The sequence below is a fragment of the Anastrepha ludens genome, chromosome 4 (genome assembly GCF_028408465.1).
Source record: "Anastrepha ludens isolate Willacy chromosome 4, idAnaLude1.1, whole genome shotgun sequence".
Lineage (NCBI taxonomy): Eukaryota > Metazoa > Arthropoda > Insecta > Diptera > Tephritidae > Anastrepha > Anastrepha ludens.
In genome coordinates, this window is record NC_071500.1 from 59,985,735 (window position 1) to 60,000,000 (window position 14,266).

General features: G+C 36.9%; 1 protein-coding gene across 4 annotated transcripts in view; it reads right to left on the reverse strand.

Moving 5' to 3' along the window:
* Positions 1-594: 594 nt before the first annotated feature.
* Positions 595-14,266, reverse strand: part of LOC128862563 (arginine kinase 1) — an 86,923-nt gene continuing 73,251 nt past the window's right edge. For 3 of the 4 annotated variants that reach the window (XM_054101264.1, XM_054101265.1, XM_054101266.1), the window contains one exon: positions 7,243-8,658. In XM_054101264.1, the coding sequence (XP_053957239.1) occupies positions 7,575-8,658 (1,084 nt within the window). In that variant the 3' untranslated portion in view covers positions 7,243-7,574. Of the gene's footprint in view, positions 1,252-2,108; positions 3,186-3,247; positions 3,327-7,242; positions 8,659-14,266 lie in introns of those variants that run through there. The other variant, XM_054101267.1, reaches the window with a different exon arrangement.

Here is a 14,266-nt window from a genome sequence, read left to right on the forward strand (position 1 = left end):
CATTTGATTTTCATCAAGCAAAAGCCGACAACAAGTATGTGTGACACGAAGCAAGTACGAGTGTCACCCGACACGCACACATATAAGCCTGGTGGACAAGCATGCTGGATCGTCACCAGAGGCCAATAGAATAATCTCTACTCACCTTGGTTGCAAGCCAATATTTATCCCGTAAAAACTTGCGAATTCGCCTCAAAATAAAATTTCACTTTGCGCTCTAATTTCTTCTTCCTTGAAAGTTCTATGGGTACAAAACATCAAGATGTGAACAGAACTATAGATTATAAATATGTACTCGTATATATTGGGTGCACTTTTGTACATTTTTTAAATTTGTGAACCTAAGACATTTTGATTTTTTCAAGAATATTCACTTGTCTCGTCGATAACATACATATACATACATGAATATTGTATAATTATGTACAATGCAGATGTATTCAGTTTACTTACACTACTTTATACTTAAATCTCTTAAAAGTTTATATTAACTAGCATTTATATCAACTCAAAGTATGAAGCGAGTTTAAAATTGGTTATTCAAATTTTATAGAATTAATCCTCATGTCAATTTGACCCCCACGATAACTTCCACGTTTCTTCTTAGTTTTTTCGTGTTTAAACGACTTTCCGCGTGTATGTTTTAAATCTTTGTTAGCTCGGTCACCCCATGAACCAGATGCATTTTTCTGTAAAGCAATAAAATTAAGATTTTCGTAACGTTTGTAACAAATACAAGACATGCGTATTCAAAATTGTCGGTGAAATGTAAACGAAATTGTTGTTGTGTTCTTAAAAAATAAGTTGCACTAATCTTGTCTAATCATCAAATGTGATTTTCTTATTTTGTGTGGATGATGAATCGAATGACTTATTGAAGGGTTTATTGGCACCACCAAAGTTTCCACGTCCCGAGCCACGGCCGCGCCCACCCCGACCTCGATCACCTCCGCCAAATCCACCCCGACCTCGATCTCCTCCACCAAATCCACCCCGGCCGCGGTCTCCTCCACCTCCACGACCTCCACGACCACCACGGTCGCCACGATCGCCACCAAAACCGCCGCGGCCACCACGGCCACCACCTCGTCCGCCGCCATTTTCAAAGCCTCCAAATGATTTTCTATCTCCAAACTTATGGAAGCCGCTGTTACCATCTCCGCCACCACCGCCGCCTCTACCTCCTTTGCCGCCGCGACCGCGTCCGCCACCGCCACCGCCTCTATTGTTTTTAAAGTCTCCACCTTCACTCTATAATCGGACAAATTTGTTTTTTGCGAAATAGCCGACGATAGAGGAACAGCACATGAAAAAGGAAACACAAATTATTTTATTGTTGAATAATTCAGTGCTAAAATCTCCAAACATAAACAATATTATACAAAATTATAATTATATTGAGATTTTATGTCAAAGGCATAAATCCATCGAAATGAAATAAGTAAGTGCCTCAAGCATGAATTTATACCGATTTTGATAATTTGTGAATTCCATTTTCAGTGGCTTACGGTAACTGCAGACTACAACAAGAACAACTTCGTCGTACATTTCACCCACTTTATAATCACCATTTGAGGCACTTACCTTTGCTTCGAAGGACATATCTTTTATACGTTCATCTATTTCTACTTCCTCCTCACGAACTCTCCTAAATGGTGTATTCTTCTTTACTTCACTATTTGGCTGTTTCTGCTTGTTAATTTTACCATTAAAATGAGGTGTAGATGAAACCAAATTTTGTTGCTTTAAAATGTTAAATAATGCATTACAAATTAAAAAGAAATCACTCGAAATCAGAGATTTATTTGAAATATTTAACTAATGAAAATATTATAAAATCTGGTTTAGCAATTTCTGTTATTAAGCTCAAGATATATTCTGTACTCGTACATGGGAAAAATTCTATGCAACTTAAAAAATTTACCAAACTCTAAATTTCCTTTTTGTAAGATCTTGTCGCATTGGTTATTCCTATTTTTTACACTACAATTAATTAGGCTGTTTAAGTAACGAGCATATCATACAAAATTGTAGGTCATACTATCATTTTTTTTTTAATTTTGGTAGCTATTTGACATAGTAAAGTAACCCATAGTATTTCTACGTACCTTGCCTTCACCGCTCTTCACAAAATTGCTATACTTTTTATTAGGCTGATTTTGTCCAGTCGCAACTTCATCAAATTTTCTCTTTTCACCAACCTTTGGCTTCTTTTTTTGCTCAACTTCGTCCTCGTCATCATCATCATCAGAGCTGCTTTCGTCTTTCTTTGCTGGAGCTAAAACCTTTGGTTTAGGCTTCGCTTTCTCATCTTCGCTATCTTCAGAATCGCTATCATCACTTGACGACTCGTCCTTCTTAGGTACAGCAACTGCCTTCGTAGCACCTACTGCCTGCTTTTTAGCTGGCGGTTCTTCCTCTGAGGACGAATCTTCAGAGCTCGACTCTTTTTTTTTAAGTGGCGCAACAGTTTTAGCTGGTGCTGGTTTTTTCTGTGGCGGAGCTTCATCCTCCGATGAACTCTCTTCAGAACTGCTAGATTTGGCTGTTTTAGCGGGAGCTACATTTTTTTTAACGGTGGGTAAAACAGCAGGTGTGTCTTCGTCACTGGAACTGTCTTCCGAACTAGATTTATTCTTCGCTGCTGCTACCTTTTTCACTACCGGTTTGGATGGCTCATCGGAACTATCATCTTCACTAGATGCTTCTTGTTTTTTGGCAACAGCGGCAGCTTTTACTATTGGTTTCTTTGTATTTTTAACCGTTGCCTTTTCGTCTTCACTGTCAGAATCAGAGTCAGAATCTGAAGAATTTGCAGCTTTTACAGGAGCAGTTTTAGTTGGGGCCACCTTCGTTGGTTTTTTATCTTCCTCACTGTCTTCAGATGAACTATCTGAGTCTTCTTTTTCCTTGGCGCCACCTTTTGCAGGTGCAATTTTTTTAACGTTTTTCGCCTCTTCTGCTTCACTATCGCTGTCTTCAGAGCTATCTTCCGATTCATCTTTCTTAGCAACCTGCTTCACCAAAGGTGTTTTGGCGGCTACTTTTTTATTTTCCTCTTCGCTATCAGACTCTTCTTCACTACTTGAATTTTGATTTTTCTTTTCTGTCACTTTTACATTAGCAGGTTTCGCTGGTGTTTTGGCCTTTGGTTCGTCGTCGGAACTATCGTCGCTTGAAGAGCTCTGGAAGGAAAGATCGGGTGGTTGGACATAAACACATCAAAACGAATAAAAATGCATTTTACCTTTTTAGAATTTTTTTGTGGTAAAGTTTTGTTAGCAGTATTTTTAGCAGCGGGCTTCTCGTCTTCAGAACTCTCTTCACTTGACGACTCGTCTTTCTTAGCTTTTGCTTCTGGTTTTTTGCTTACTGGTGGTGAGCTTTCCTCTTCGGAAGTACTGTCGTCGGAACTCGACTCTTTTGCATTCGATTGTTTTACATTACTTTTACCATTTGTTAAAGCGACTGTTGGTTTTTTGCCCTGTTGTGCTGGAGCCTGCTCTTCATCCGAAGAACTATCATCACCACTCGAGCTCTCACCACCTGGTTTAATTATAGGTAGCTTCTTCTTATTATTTTGTTGGTAACTCTCGATTATTTGTTCCAATTTAGGAAAACCTTTGCCGACAATACCCTGGAAAACCAATTATTCATGTACAAACCTACATATACATCGGATTATAAGTTTTCTTTCAAATACATACGGCATTTGTTTTCTGTTGAAAGACTTTAGCCAAATTCTTGTCCCTTTTCTTTAAATACTCGAGCACAAGTGCTGGTATTAACTGCTCGTTTGTAGCCATTACTTGAATCCCTAATAAATCAACTAATATCTTATAAAATTCACGAAAATAAACGTGGAACACTAACCAACACGTGGTAACGCCGCCTAAATAGTAAAGATCGTGTAAAACAATTCTATCAACAGAGTTGTATTTAGCAAAAAATGTGGTCGACAATGGTGCCATTATTAAGAATATGAAGCAAAGAGACTACGATTAGTTAAGGTGTCCTCAAACATATGTAAAAATATATACCGGCTGGACAGCAAAAAAAAAAAGTTTCAGACCATTCTGTGCAACTTTTTTGTTGGGACTAAGAAGAAGATTTTCAATCAACTGTAGTCAAGGAAAAGACGAAAAGTATTTCCCAGCTATAAAAAAAAATGTAAATCTCCTAAATGATAATTACACACAAAGAAAAAAAAAATTTAACAAAAAATTACAGCTTAGACAAATTTAAACACAATTTTTGATAAAAGCTACACTTCTGTGTGTTTTGATACAAGTTGATCAACTTGCAGAAATAGGAATGTGATTGTAAAAGAGTGTGAGTGTGTTGGAAATTGATAGTTACATTGTCTAAAACTTTCCCGTAGATCAAAATACAAGGTAGCTTGTTCTTAATAAGGGCTTAGCAGCACTGAATGAGTGGTTTATGTCCAAACCTAATTTTTGTATGTACATATCATTTTGTTCACGTTATACCATCATAAATTCGAAATTAAGGTTTTGTGTTTATGAACAACTAACCCTTTCGTAATCAGATACTGAGCGGGATAACCCAAAGAAGCACGCAAAGTCTGGCCAAACTTAGCCAAAGTGCGATTTACAACAAAATAGAATTGTTTTGGGTTTTAGAAGGTAAATTATTTGTATGGTACTCTGAGGAAAATTTAACGTAAAACTTCAAAATGAACCATAAGCATGAGTTTATGGTGCAATGTGAACTTAACACCTGTGTCCACAAGGACCAAGAACTAAACTTGATTTAGTTAAGGCCGAGCATAATATATATAAATTGAAGCATAAATACAAAATTGAGGAATAAATAAACATGTTTTGGCAGCACTGGGAACGACCTACCATAAATTACAGCACTTACTGAGTATTAATAAGACCGTGTTCATACAGGGCAACTTTTGCTGCTTCTCTTTGATGCTCTAACAACACCCTTTGTGTTATCGTTCTTATCAATGCTATTATTAACTTTATATTAAAAACTATGGTGTTAAGACACGCCGGGAACATCAAAAGAAATTCGAAAGTTGAAACAATAAAAGTTAACCTATAAGAACTCAGAGAGTTGGCGGCATTGCAAATAGTAGGTTATACCAGTTTTCTGAGGCTCACTCCAAATTGTATTATTAGCCCTCTGTGGTTCACCAAGTGTTAGCAATTGGCGGAAAGATGAAAATAGTGTAAATTAACATATTGGTACGCATTTTCTTACTTTAAAATCCAAATAAATCTCTCACAATAATTCTTCTGAGTTCGATCACTGCACCGTCAAATAAAAGTTATTAATTAACGGCGGCCGCCGTAGCCGAATGGGTTGGTGCGTGATTACCATTCGGAATTCACAGAGAGGTCGTTGGTTCGAATCTCGGTGAAAGCAAAATTAATAAAAACATTTTTCTAATAGCGGTCGCCCCTCGGCAGGCAATGGCAAACCTCCGAGTGTATTTCTGCCATGAAAAAGCTCCTCATAAAAATATCTGCCGTTCGGAGTCGGCTTGAAACTGTAGGTCCCTCCATTTGTGGAACAACATCAAGATGCACACCACAAATAGGAGGAGGAGCTCGACCAAACACCTAACAGAAGTGTACGCGCCAATTATTTTTTAATTAACGTCAACATCACTTGCTTTACTTTATTTCTAACACTTAACTGCTTTACTTTATATGTACACGTTCCCCTTAAAACTGAATACCAAGGCGAAAAATAGCTACTTTATTTTTCGCAATTTTAATAAGTCTGACGCCAGTTCCCTTTCCAATATAAAACAAACAAAACTAATTGTGAAAATTCAGTGGATGGCTTGGCAATATTTTGATACTTATGCTAAACAAACTAATGAAACCGCAGTGCCAAGTGTTAAATTGTGAAAGCACAAATTTATACTCGTATATGGTAATGCCACCAAATGCATTTTTTTAGCGGTTTCATGGGGAAGACGTCGTAGCAAGAAAGAGTGTATTTGCGTATAACTTTTTGTTTTTTGTGGTTTCTATTGCTCTCTTATTCTTCTTATGTTTTGACAGGCACACTTGGTGAGAGTTTGACCGACAGTCAAGTGATGGTGTGAGAGCTTGATATTTTTGTTTGAGCGTAATGGCGGGGTTTCTATGCACAATTAGAATTATGTTAATACTAAAAGGAATAGAATATCGGCAAAAAAAAATAAATAAATAGAAAATAATACCTTTGATTGGAAAATCGACAACAACAAATATTTTAAATATATTTCTTAGTTATAATACTTTTTATTGCGAAATAGCCGCATTTTTACGTTATGTTTTAGACTTTTGGTACGAGTACAAAGAGCGTTTTGGAATCAGGTGATCTCAGCTGCAGTCATTTTTTGACAATCATTTGAGTCTTTTTACTTTTGCATCTGCACAATGCACGGAACGTTAGCATTTTTGCAGAAATTTTGTGACAGAACGTAAGAAGTTGCCAAGTGGTTTTAAGCAAATTACCACACATATATAAATGTATGTATGTATTTTTGCACAAAAAATATAAGGAACATTTAAATCTTACACTCTTTGTGAAGACGTTATACCTATATATTCCATATATTCGGAGCATTCGAACTCAGGCAATTCACTCCCAAATGAGCTGTCAGTTTCGCTCAATTTTAAATGACATGCACATTTTAAGTAGGTGGTATCGCTAAAACAGCTGATTTGTTTTTTTTTCTTTCACCGTGTCCATGCGGCTGTTAGTCCAGAATGAAAAAAGGCGGATTAATTTTTTCTTTTTTACTTTGCCAATACTTTTCTTTGACAATCAAACGTACAAAACATTGTTGCTGCTCTAGTGCAGCCACATTTAATGAATGAGCCTTGAATAGGCGTGAAAAAATGTTGCTGGCATGTTGCGCGGTTGTTTTCACGGAGTGAACTGAGTGCTTCTTTGCTGCCAGATACATATGAAATTTCACGGTAATGCAATTTGTCGGATTTTATCAGACATTTCACGTAAAACGTGAATTTAATATTATGCTTAACATCAGAATTGTATAAAACCTTGTATCACTTAACTTTGGAACTTTTCTTTTAACAATTTAGGATCTTCTCCCTCTTCCTTAATCCCTTGTATTTTAGTCTATACCTTCCGTACACACACATACAAACCTCCCTTGAGTTTAGAGTTTTATTTTAAGTTTTATTTTTTAATGTTTATTCTTTTTATAAACTTAAGACTTAAAATTATAAATATTTGTGTTTTATTTCCAGTTTCACAAAAAAGTCCAAACATTTGACGTCTTGTTCCGTTTTTTTTTTGCTTTTTTTTTATAAGGATAAGATTGTTTTCATGTGTTGTTGTCGATGTTGTGGTTCTTCTTCTCCAGGAAGGCATTACGCACGCAGGGAATTTACAGGCAGCAAGGGCAGCTTCTCAATCAGTATTCTTTCAAAATGCCAGGACCTGTCATTGCCGCACCACCCATTTTCACTTAACACACACTAAACTACACAACATCTGTTTGACTACAAATGAACTTTCCGACACACATACTAAACTAGTGAGTCGAAATAACGCTACATTGCTATTGTAGCAATTTACATGCTCTTTTCGATCTTGATGAGTTCAGTGATGCCATCGTACATCTCTTTGACGGCCTGGTATTCAGTGAGACCCATGCGGCGCTTGTTGGAGATATCATAGATACCACCTTCGGCTTCAGTGTGTTCACCACGAGTACCGCGCACTTGCAAGTTATATTTGCCAGCAACTTCCTCCAATTTGGCAAGGTTGGCGGCCAATTTTGGCAGCTTAATGTGCACGGAGGCACGGATGGTGGTACCCAAATTGGTGGGGCAGAAGGTCAAGAAGCCCAAACGGTCATCGTGACTGAAAGGAATACGCTTCTCAATTTCATTTACAGCGTTTGTCAAACGACGGAACACTTCACCCAAATCACCACCCATTTGCATGGAGATGATGCGCAAGTGATCTTCCTCATTGCACCACACCAGGAAAGTCTTGTTGTCGTTATGGTAGATACCACGTCCAGATGGCCAGTAACGGCAAGCGTTGGCAGCTTGCAAGAAGCGATCTCCCTCCTTGAACAAGAAGTGATCATCTATCAATTGTTGCTGAACGGATTTCTCCATGCCAGTCAATGGGTAGAATTTGCCCTTCAATTCGCCCTCCAATCCAGACAAAGTGCTTGAAACTTTAGCTTCCATTTCCTTGTACTGGGCTTCGGTGAGACATGGGTTGAAAGGATAACCTTCCAAGGAACGACCGCAACGTACACGGGTGGAAATGACGAATTCATTGTTGGGGTCCAAGTTTCCGAAAGTGCTTACATCACCAAAGTCCTTTGGTGGATGCTTATCGGTCTTCTTGAAACCACCATGGTAGTCCTCAATGATGGGGTCGAACAGATCAGCGAAGACAGTATAAGCTTCAGCATCAGGAGCGTAAATACCGACACCGGAATCATGATTGGCCAAACCAGATTGGATGACATCCAGCAAAGACGAACCGAAAGTTGGAGTCTTCTTGTTCTTCAAGTTGTCGAAAACTTCTTTAGTCAAGTACTTCTTCAACAATGACTTGGAGTCAGAGGCAGCCAACTTGGCGTAACCCTCTTCCAATTTAGCAATAACAGCGGCGTCAACCATGATGTTTAATTTTCTGAAAGAAATAAAATAGAAAAATAAATATTATCATTTTTAAACGAATCTAGCCAAATTAAAATATACACATATGGACTTAGGTATGTATGTATGTAAATTACTTGCACCAGTCCGTATAGCAGGCATGTGCCGGATGCTGCTCTACACGCACCGTACGGTATAATAAAGGACGAATTTTGCTAAGACAGCGCATTTGATCGGCTTCTGTATGAGATTTAACTAATGCTACTATTAAAATCAAATATTTTATTTGAAGCATTTGTTGTAAAAACGATTTCAAAAATATCAAAGGCAGCTTTCAAGAACTTAGAAATTTACGTAATAATTTCAAAGTGAGAACTTGTTGGAGTAGAGTACAAGTGGTCAAGAAGCACACAAGGAGTGTGTAGTGCAGATGTGAATACACAAAATGTGAGACCGGCTTTTGTCCTGCCTCAAACCAATTTAATGACGTGAATACTTGTTGTCACGCATGCGGTCCAAAATAAGGGCGGTTAAGAGGAAAATACGATGTGTATCTATTTTCTCTCCTATTATTTTAAGTAACCCCAATTCAAAACGAACTTTCGCGTATACACGTACATGACAGTTCTGGAATTCACTGTCTCTACCCATTTTTTTTCGAAATTATTAAGGCAGTAAAGTGACTCATTTCACTGTTGCATCCGACAATTCTAATAAGCAATTCAATAGAGGCCTTTTAGCGGGCGTTGTTTCCGCGCCGACACCTCACATGTGAGCGAATGTATGTATGTACATATGTACACAACCACACTTGCAAGCAAAGCAAGAGGGATGGCAGGGGAGACTTTAAATTTTAGAATATAATAGACTTATGAAGCAATCATTTCAGATTTCAATTTAGTTCAAAAATTGACAAACTAACATATGTAGCATGTGCATGTACATATATATGTAAGTATGTATGTAAATTCGAAATTCGAACTTGTGCACAAAAATTATGTAAAAACCGTATGTAGCCGCCAACCACACATGAGCATGTGCACATACAAACAAATATTTATAAAATAAATGCATGTATTTTCATTATTCACTTCGCTAAAATCACTCGCCGAGTCTATATTTGCCAACACGAAATATGATACACACCCTTCGTTGTTGATCGCGTCGCCATTCGCATTGGCCGAAGGGCCTTCAGTTGTGATAGTTGTACCATCCTCTATATTTTCGGCGGTCCCCACCTTGTCTGCGATAGCCGCATCGCCGTCTACCACTGCATCCTTCTTATCTTTCGAAGCACAACCACCCATATCGCAGACTTTATTTTATTTGATTTTTGTCTTCTTTGTACAATAGTGGGATTTTTCGTATTGTTTTTTTGTTTTTGATGCGCAGAGTTCAATTGAATAGCCTACAGTTATTGGGTGTTTTTCTGGGCCAATATTTGTTGCGAGTTTATCTTAATGTTTAAATCACACAGTGCATAAAAGGTTCACAAAAAAACAACAAAAAAGGGGCTCAACTCAATGTCACTGAAAAGCGGCGTTTGATTATACTCTTAATTATATGTATGTAGCAGATGCCAGTAAGTTACATTAATTGTGAGTTTCAGCTTTTATTTTATGTACATATGTATATATGTATGTATGTATATTTTGTACATGAAAATTTGTTAGAGAATTCGTTTTCTTAACTATTGCTTAAGTTTGCATACTGACGAAGCGTAAAACAATTTCAGCACAGAAAATAGGCGTAACCCGTTATTAAAATGTACACAACTTTTATGTTTTTTGCATTTGTCGTTGTTGATTGATGTATGTGAGTAGCTTTTAAGTGATTTTACACTGCTCTTTTGTTCTTGTCCTGTCGACTGTAGTTGGCTGTTGGTTATATGATGGTGGGCTAGTTTTAGAGTTTAATTGAAGTTAAATGTTTTTGATTTCGTTGCTTAATGGCAAAAGGACGTCTGACTTCGAGATATGTCACTTAGATCTATGCAATATTTCTTGTAAAATTTCTAAAAATTTTCCACAATGTTTGTTGTGCGTTTCTGTTGTTGTATGTGTGTAATGAACTTTGAGCGTGCCAACATGCCTCACTCATGCCGTACTCAGCAGAATTATAATTTTTTATTTTCTCGTTATTTTTCTATTATACCCGCACTACAATTTTTCCGGTTTTTCTTCTTTTTTGTTGCAAACTACTTACAAAACGCATTAAATATTTAAATACGTTTCTTGAAATATATTTTGATAAAACTATTTTATAAAAAAACAACTACACATTTGCACCCACATTACAATAAGTAACAGACGCTTAATGGAAAATTCGTTTATTTGTGGCCGCCGCGCCCAAAAGTATACTTCAGTTATTACTGCGTACAGCTATGAATTTGGTAATTTGATTTGGTCGCTTTGCAAGCGGACGCTGAAGAAGCTGACTAAAGTGATTTGCCGACAACAAACGAACGCAATCGGAAATTCTAAAGGAACTAAATTTGAGATCCTGGAATCAGCTACGCAAAGGTGGATTTTTTAATAAACGGAACGCTATCCTGAGGCCTGCCTGCTGCTGCTGCCGTCGGATGAAGACAGGAGCGCACAGTATGTAAGCTATTTGACTAAGGGCTGAAAAAAGAGCGATACACCGCAAATGGAGAGAACACCTAAATGCGTATACATGTACATGAATGTGTGTGCATATATTTTATTTATTCCCGGGGATGAAGGACAATGGCGCTGCCTACACCAGTGGTTAATTGTCAATATTTTAGCACTGCATGCAAAAAAACTATTTAGTGACTGAAATATACATACACACATTCACACACATGTACATATATTAAATATATCATGATCAACAAATATTTCAAAATAAACTCCACTTTCTTGCCGACGACTTTTGAGAATGGTGTATATTGTTAGGCGCTTGCGCGAACAAACAACGTTTGAAACAAATACATGTATGTATACGCTCACTCTTGTGCATCTTGCTCACCATCTGATTTCAATATTATTTGTGGTTTGCCGAAATGTTTACACATACATATCTTGATATCTACATACATACATATGTATGAATAGTTGTATAACTCATGTCTGGCTTATGAATTGACCAATTGCCTTTTGATTTTAAACTGTAATAAAAATTAAGGGCCGGTAATTCGATAATCTAATCAGATGTCGTTAAAAACAATTTAACGTAAAAAAATATGTATACAATATTTAACACTACCTTCCTTGTAAAGAGTTGGTGAACAAATACATAGAAATTGATTGTGGGTACAAACATATGCATTAGATATGCAAGTACATACATATGCAAGTATGTACATATGGTATGCATAAGTAAAGTACATACAGCACGTTTGTCTTTCGCAAATGCCCATAGAAGCAAAGTAAAATTCTAGAAAATAATACTTTTTACGAACGAAACTAAAATTCAAATTAGTCCTGATTTTTGTTCGTCGTGAAAAAAAACGAGACCGTAAAACTCGATGTGGGTAACTTAAATGTTTGGGGATAATTTTCTTGTAATGGAGTTGGAACCTTAGTGAGAATAAATGGCAATATTTGCAATTTGCTCATCTTGATATTCCCAAAAATGCGATGGAGCCATATTTCTAAGGAGTCTATGCCACTAAGCTGGTTATTCATGAATGACAATGACCGTAAACATACAGAAAAAGTGGTGAAAAATTAGATTTTCAATGAAACTTCAGAGAAATTTCATTCACAAAGCCGCGGCCCTAACTGTATTGAAAATCCATGGAACGATATTAAGTTTAAATTGGGCAAAAAAAAAAATTAGAAATGTCAAGAAACTAAGGCAAGGTGTATAGGAAGCCTGGAACCCTATTCCATTGTAGAAATGCCAAACGTTAAAACAAAGTTTATTTCGCAGGTGGCAAAGCAGTTTTAAAAAATTCTTGATACTCAACAAAATACTAATCAGGTAAGTATTTAATTTGTGGAGGGAGAAATTCATTATTTTTGCGCTCGATCTTCAGCTCCTGGGCGTTACTATGACTACTAACGGTCAACTTCGATTATTTCTGTGATTTTATCGACATTTTCGGCGACGCTTCTGCCTGTGTGAGGTGCATCTTTAACATCAACACTGCCGAAACTGAATCGACGAAACTAAAATGGCATATAATTAGCTGTTACAGTATCGGCACCATAAACACCATTCACAGTTTCAGATAAATCAAAGAAAAACTGTTAAATGTACGGAATTTTCTCTTTGTTGACTCTAAATTCTTATGAATGCTACATACAAATTATTCATCTTTTAAAGCTTTAAGGCCTTGCCCACTCTTTAGAGTAGTCGTTCTTCATAAATGTTTGAGAATGCCGCTGAAGTGACAGTACTTGGTTGGATATAAGTCCGGGTGGTTCGGTAAAGTAGAGCCAACTGTCGTGGGAATGCAGTGTTCATATTTTGGGATGCTCGCATTACTGCGCGTGCACTGAAACTATCAGTGTATCTGCTGAGCTCTTCTGCCTGCAACTGCGTCACTTAAACTACTCTGATTTCTACCAGTAGCTCTTATGTATATGTATGTTTATTTAAATACCTTCACGATATATTTATTTATTCGTTTTGAAAAAAATATTATATAAGTATATTCATTATAAACTATTAAATATAATTTATTTTACAATTTCACACAAATGTGTGCGTGATTGTTTACAATTTGAATGTGATTTTGATACTTTTTCTTCCCTTCCCATTACGTCGCAGTGTGCGGTCTCGTGTTTATTGGGCTTTACTATAGGATTTACATTACATTACATTACATTAGGATTTGTGGTACTATACGCCGATTAACGGATAATACGTTTGGAAAAAAAAAAATTGTTAAAGTCATTTCAACATTGCAGCGTTAGAAAATGAAAGTAAATGAAGTAAGTAAAGAACTTTTGTAATTTGGCAGAATAAATTCTACTAATAGTTAAAGCAATATGATTTAATGAAACTTGTTAGATATACCTGTTATCAACGCTAATAAAAATGAACTGCTGATAAGGTATGGAAATTATTAAGTAGGTTCATATGCACGTACATATGTATGTATATCTGCTTATGCATAATTCTTACTTGTACCTAATTAATACCCAACGGTTTGTTTGTCGGAAAATTTATAAACTGATAGCACTCGTAGCAATGAATGAAGTGGTGCTCGCTTGCAGTACCTGACATATAATATTTGCGCACTTGCAGACGTGCAGTTTCGGGCAAGATCACATGTATGCAATTAAGGAATACATGCAAGTATTCTCTGTGACAGTATGGGTGATACATAACATACAGAAGAGAGTGAAATAGATTTATCCCAGTATGTCGAAATATGCCAATCAGGCCAACTTTAGCACTTCTCTCTTTAGTTAAAACTATTTTGGGGACATGAAAGCTTACACGAAAAGATATACATACATATATAATTGGCACGTACATCATTTTTGGGTGTTTGGCCGGGCTCCTCCTCCTGTTTGTGGCGTGCGTCTTAGATGTTGTTCCACAAACGGAGGGACCTACTGTTTCAAGCCGACTCCGAGCGGCAGATATTTTTATTCTTTATTTTTATGAGGAGCTTTTTCATGGCAGAAATACACTCGGAGGTTTGGAACGATACACGCTTA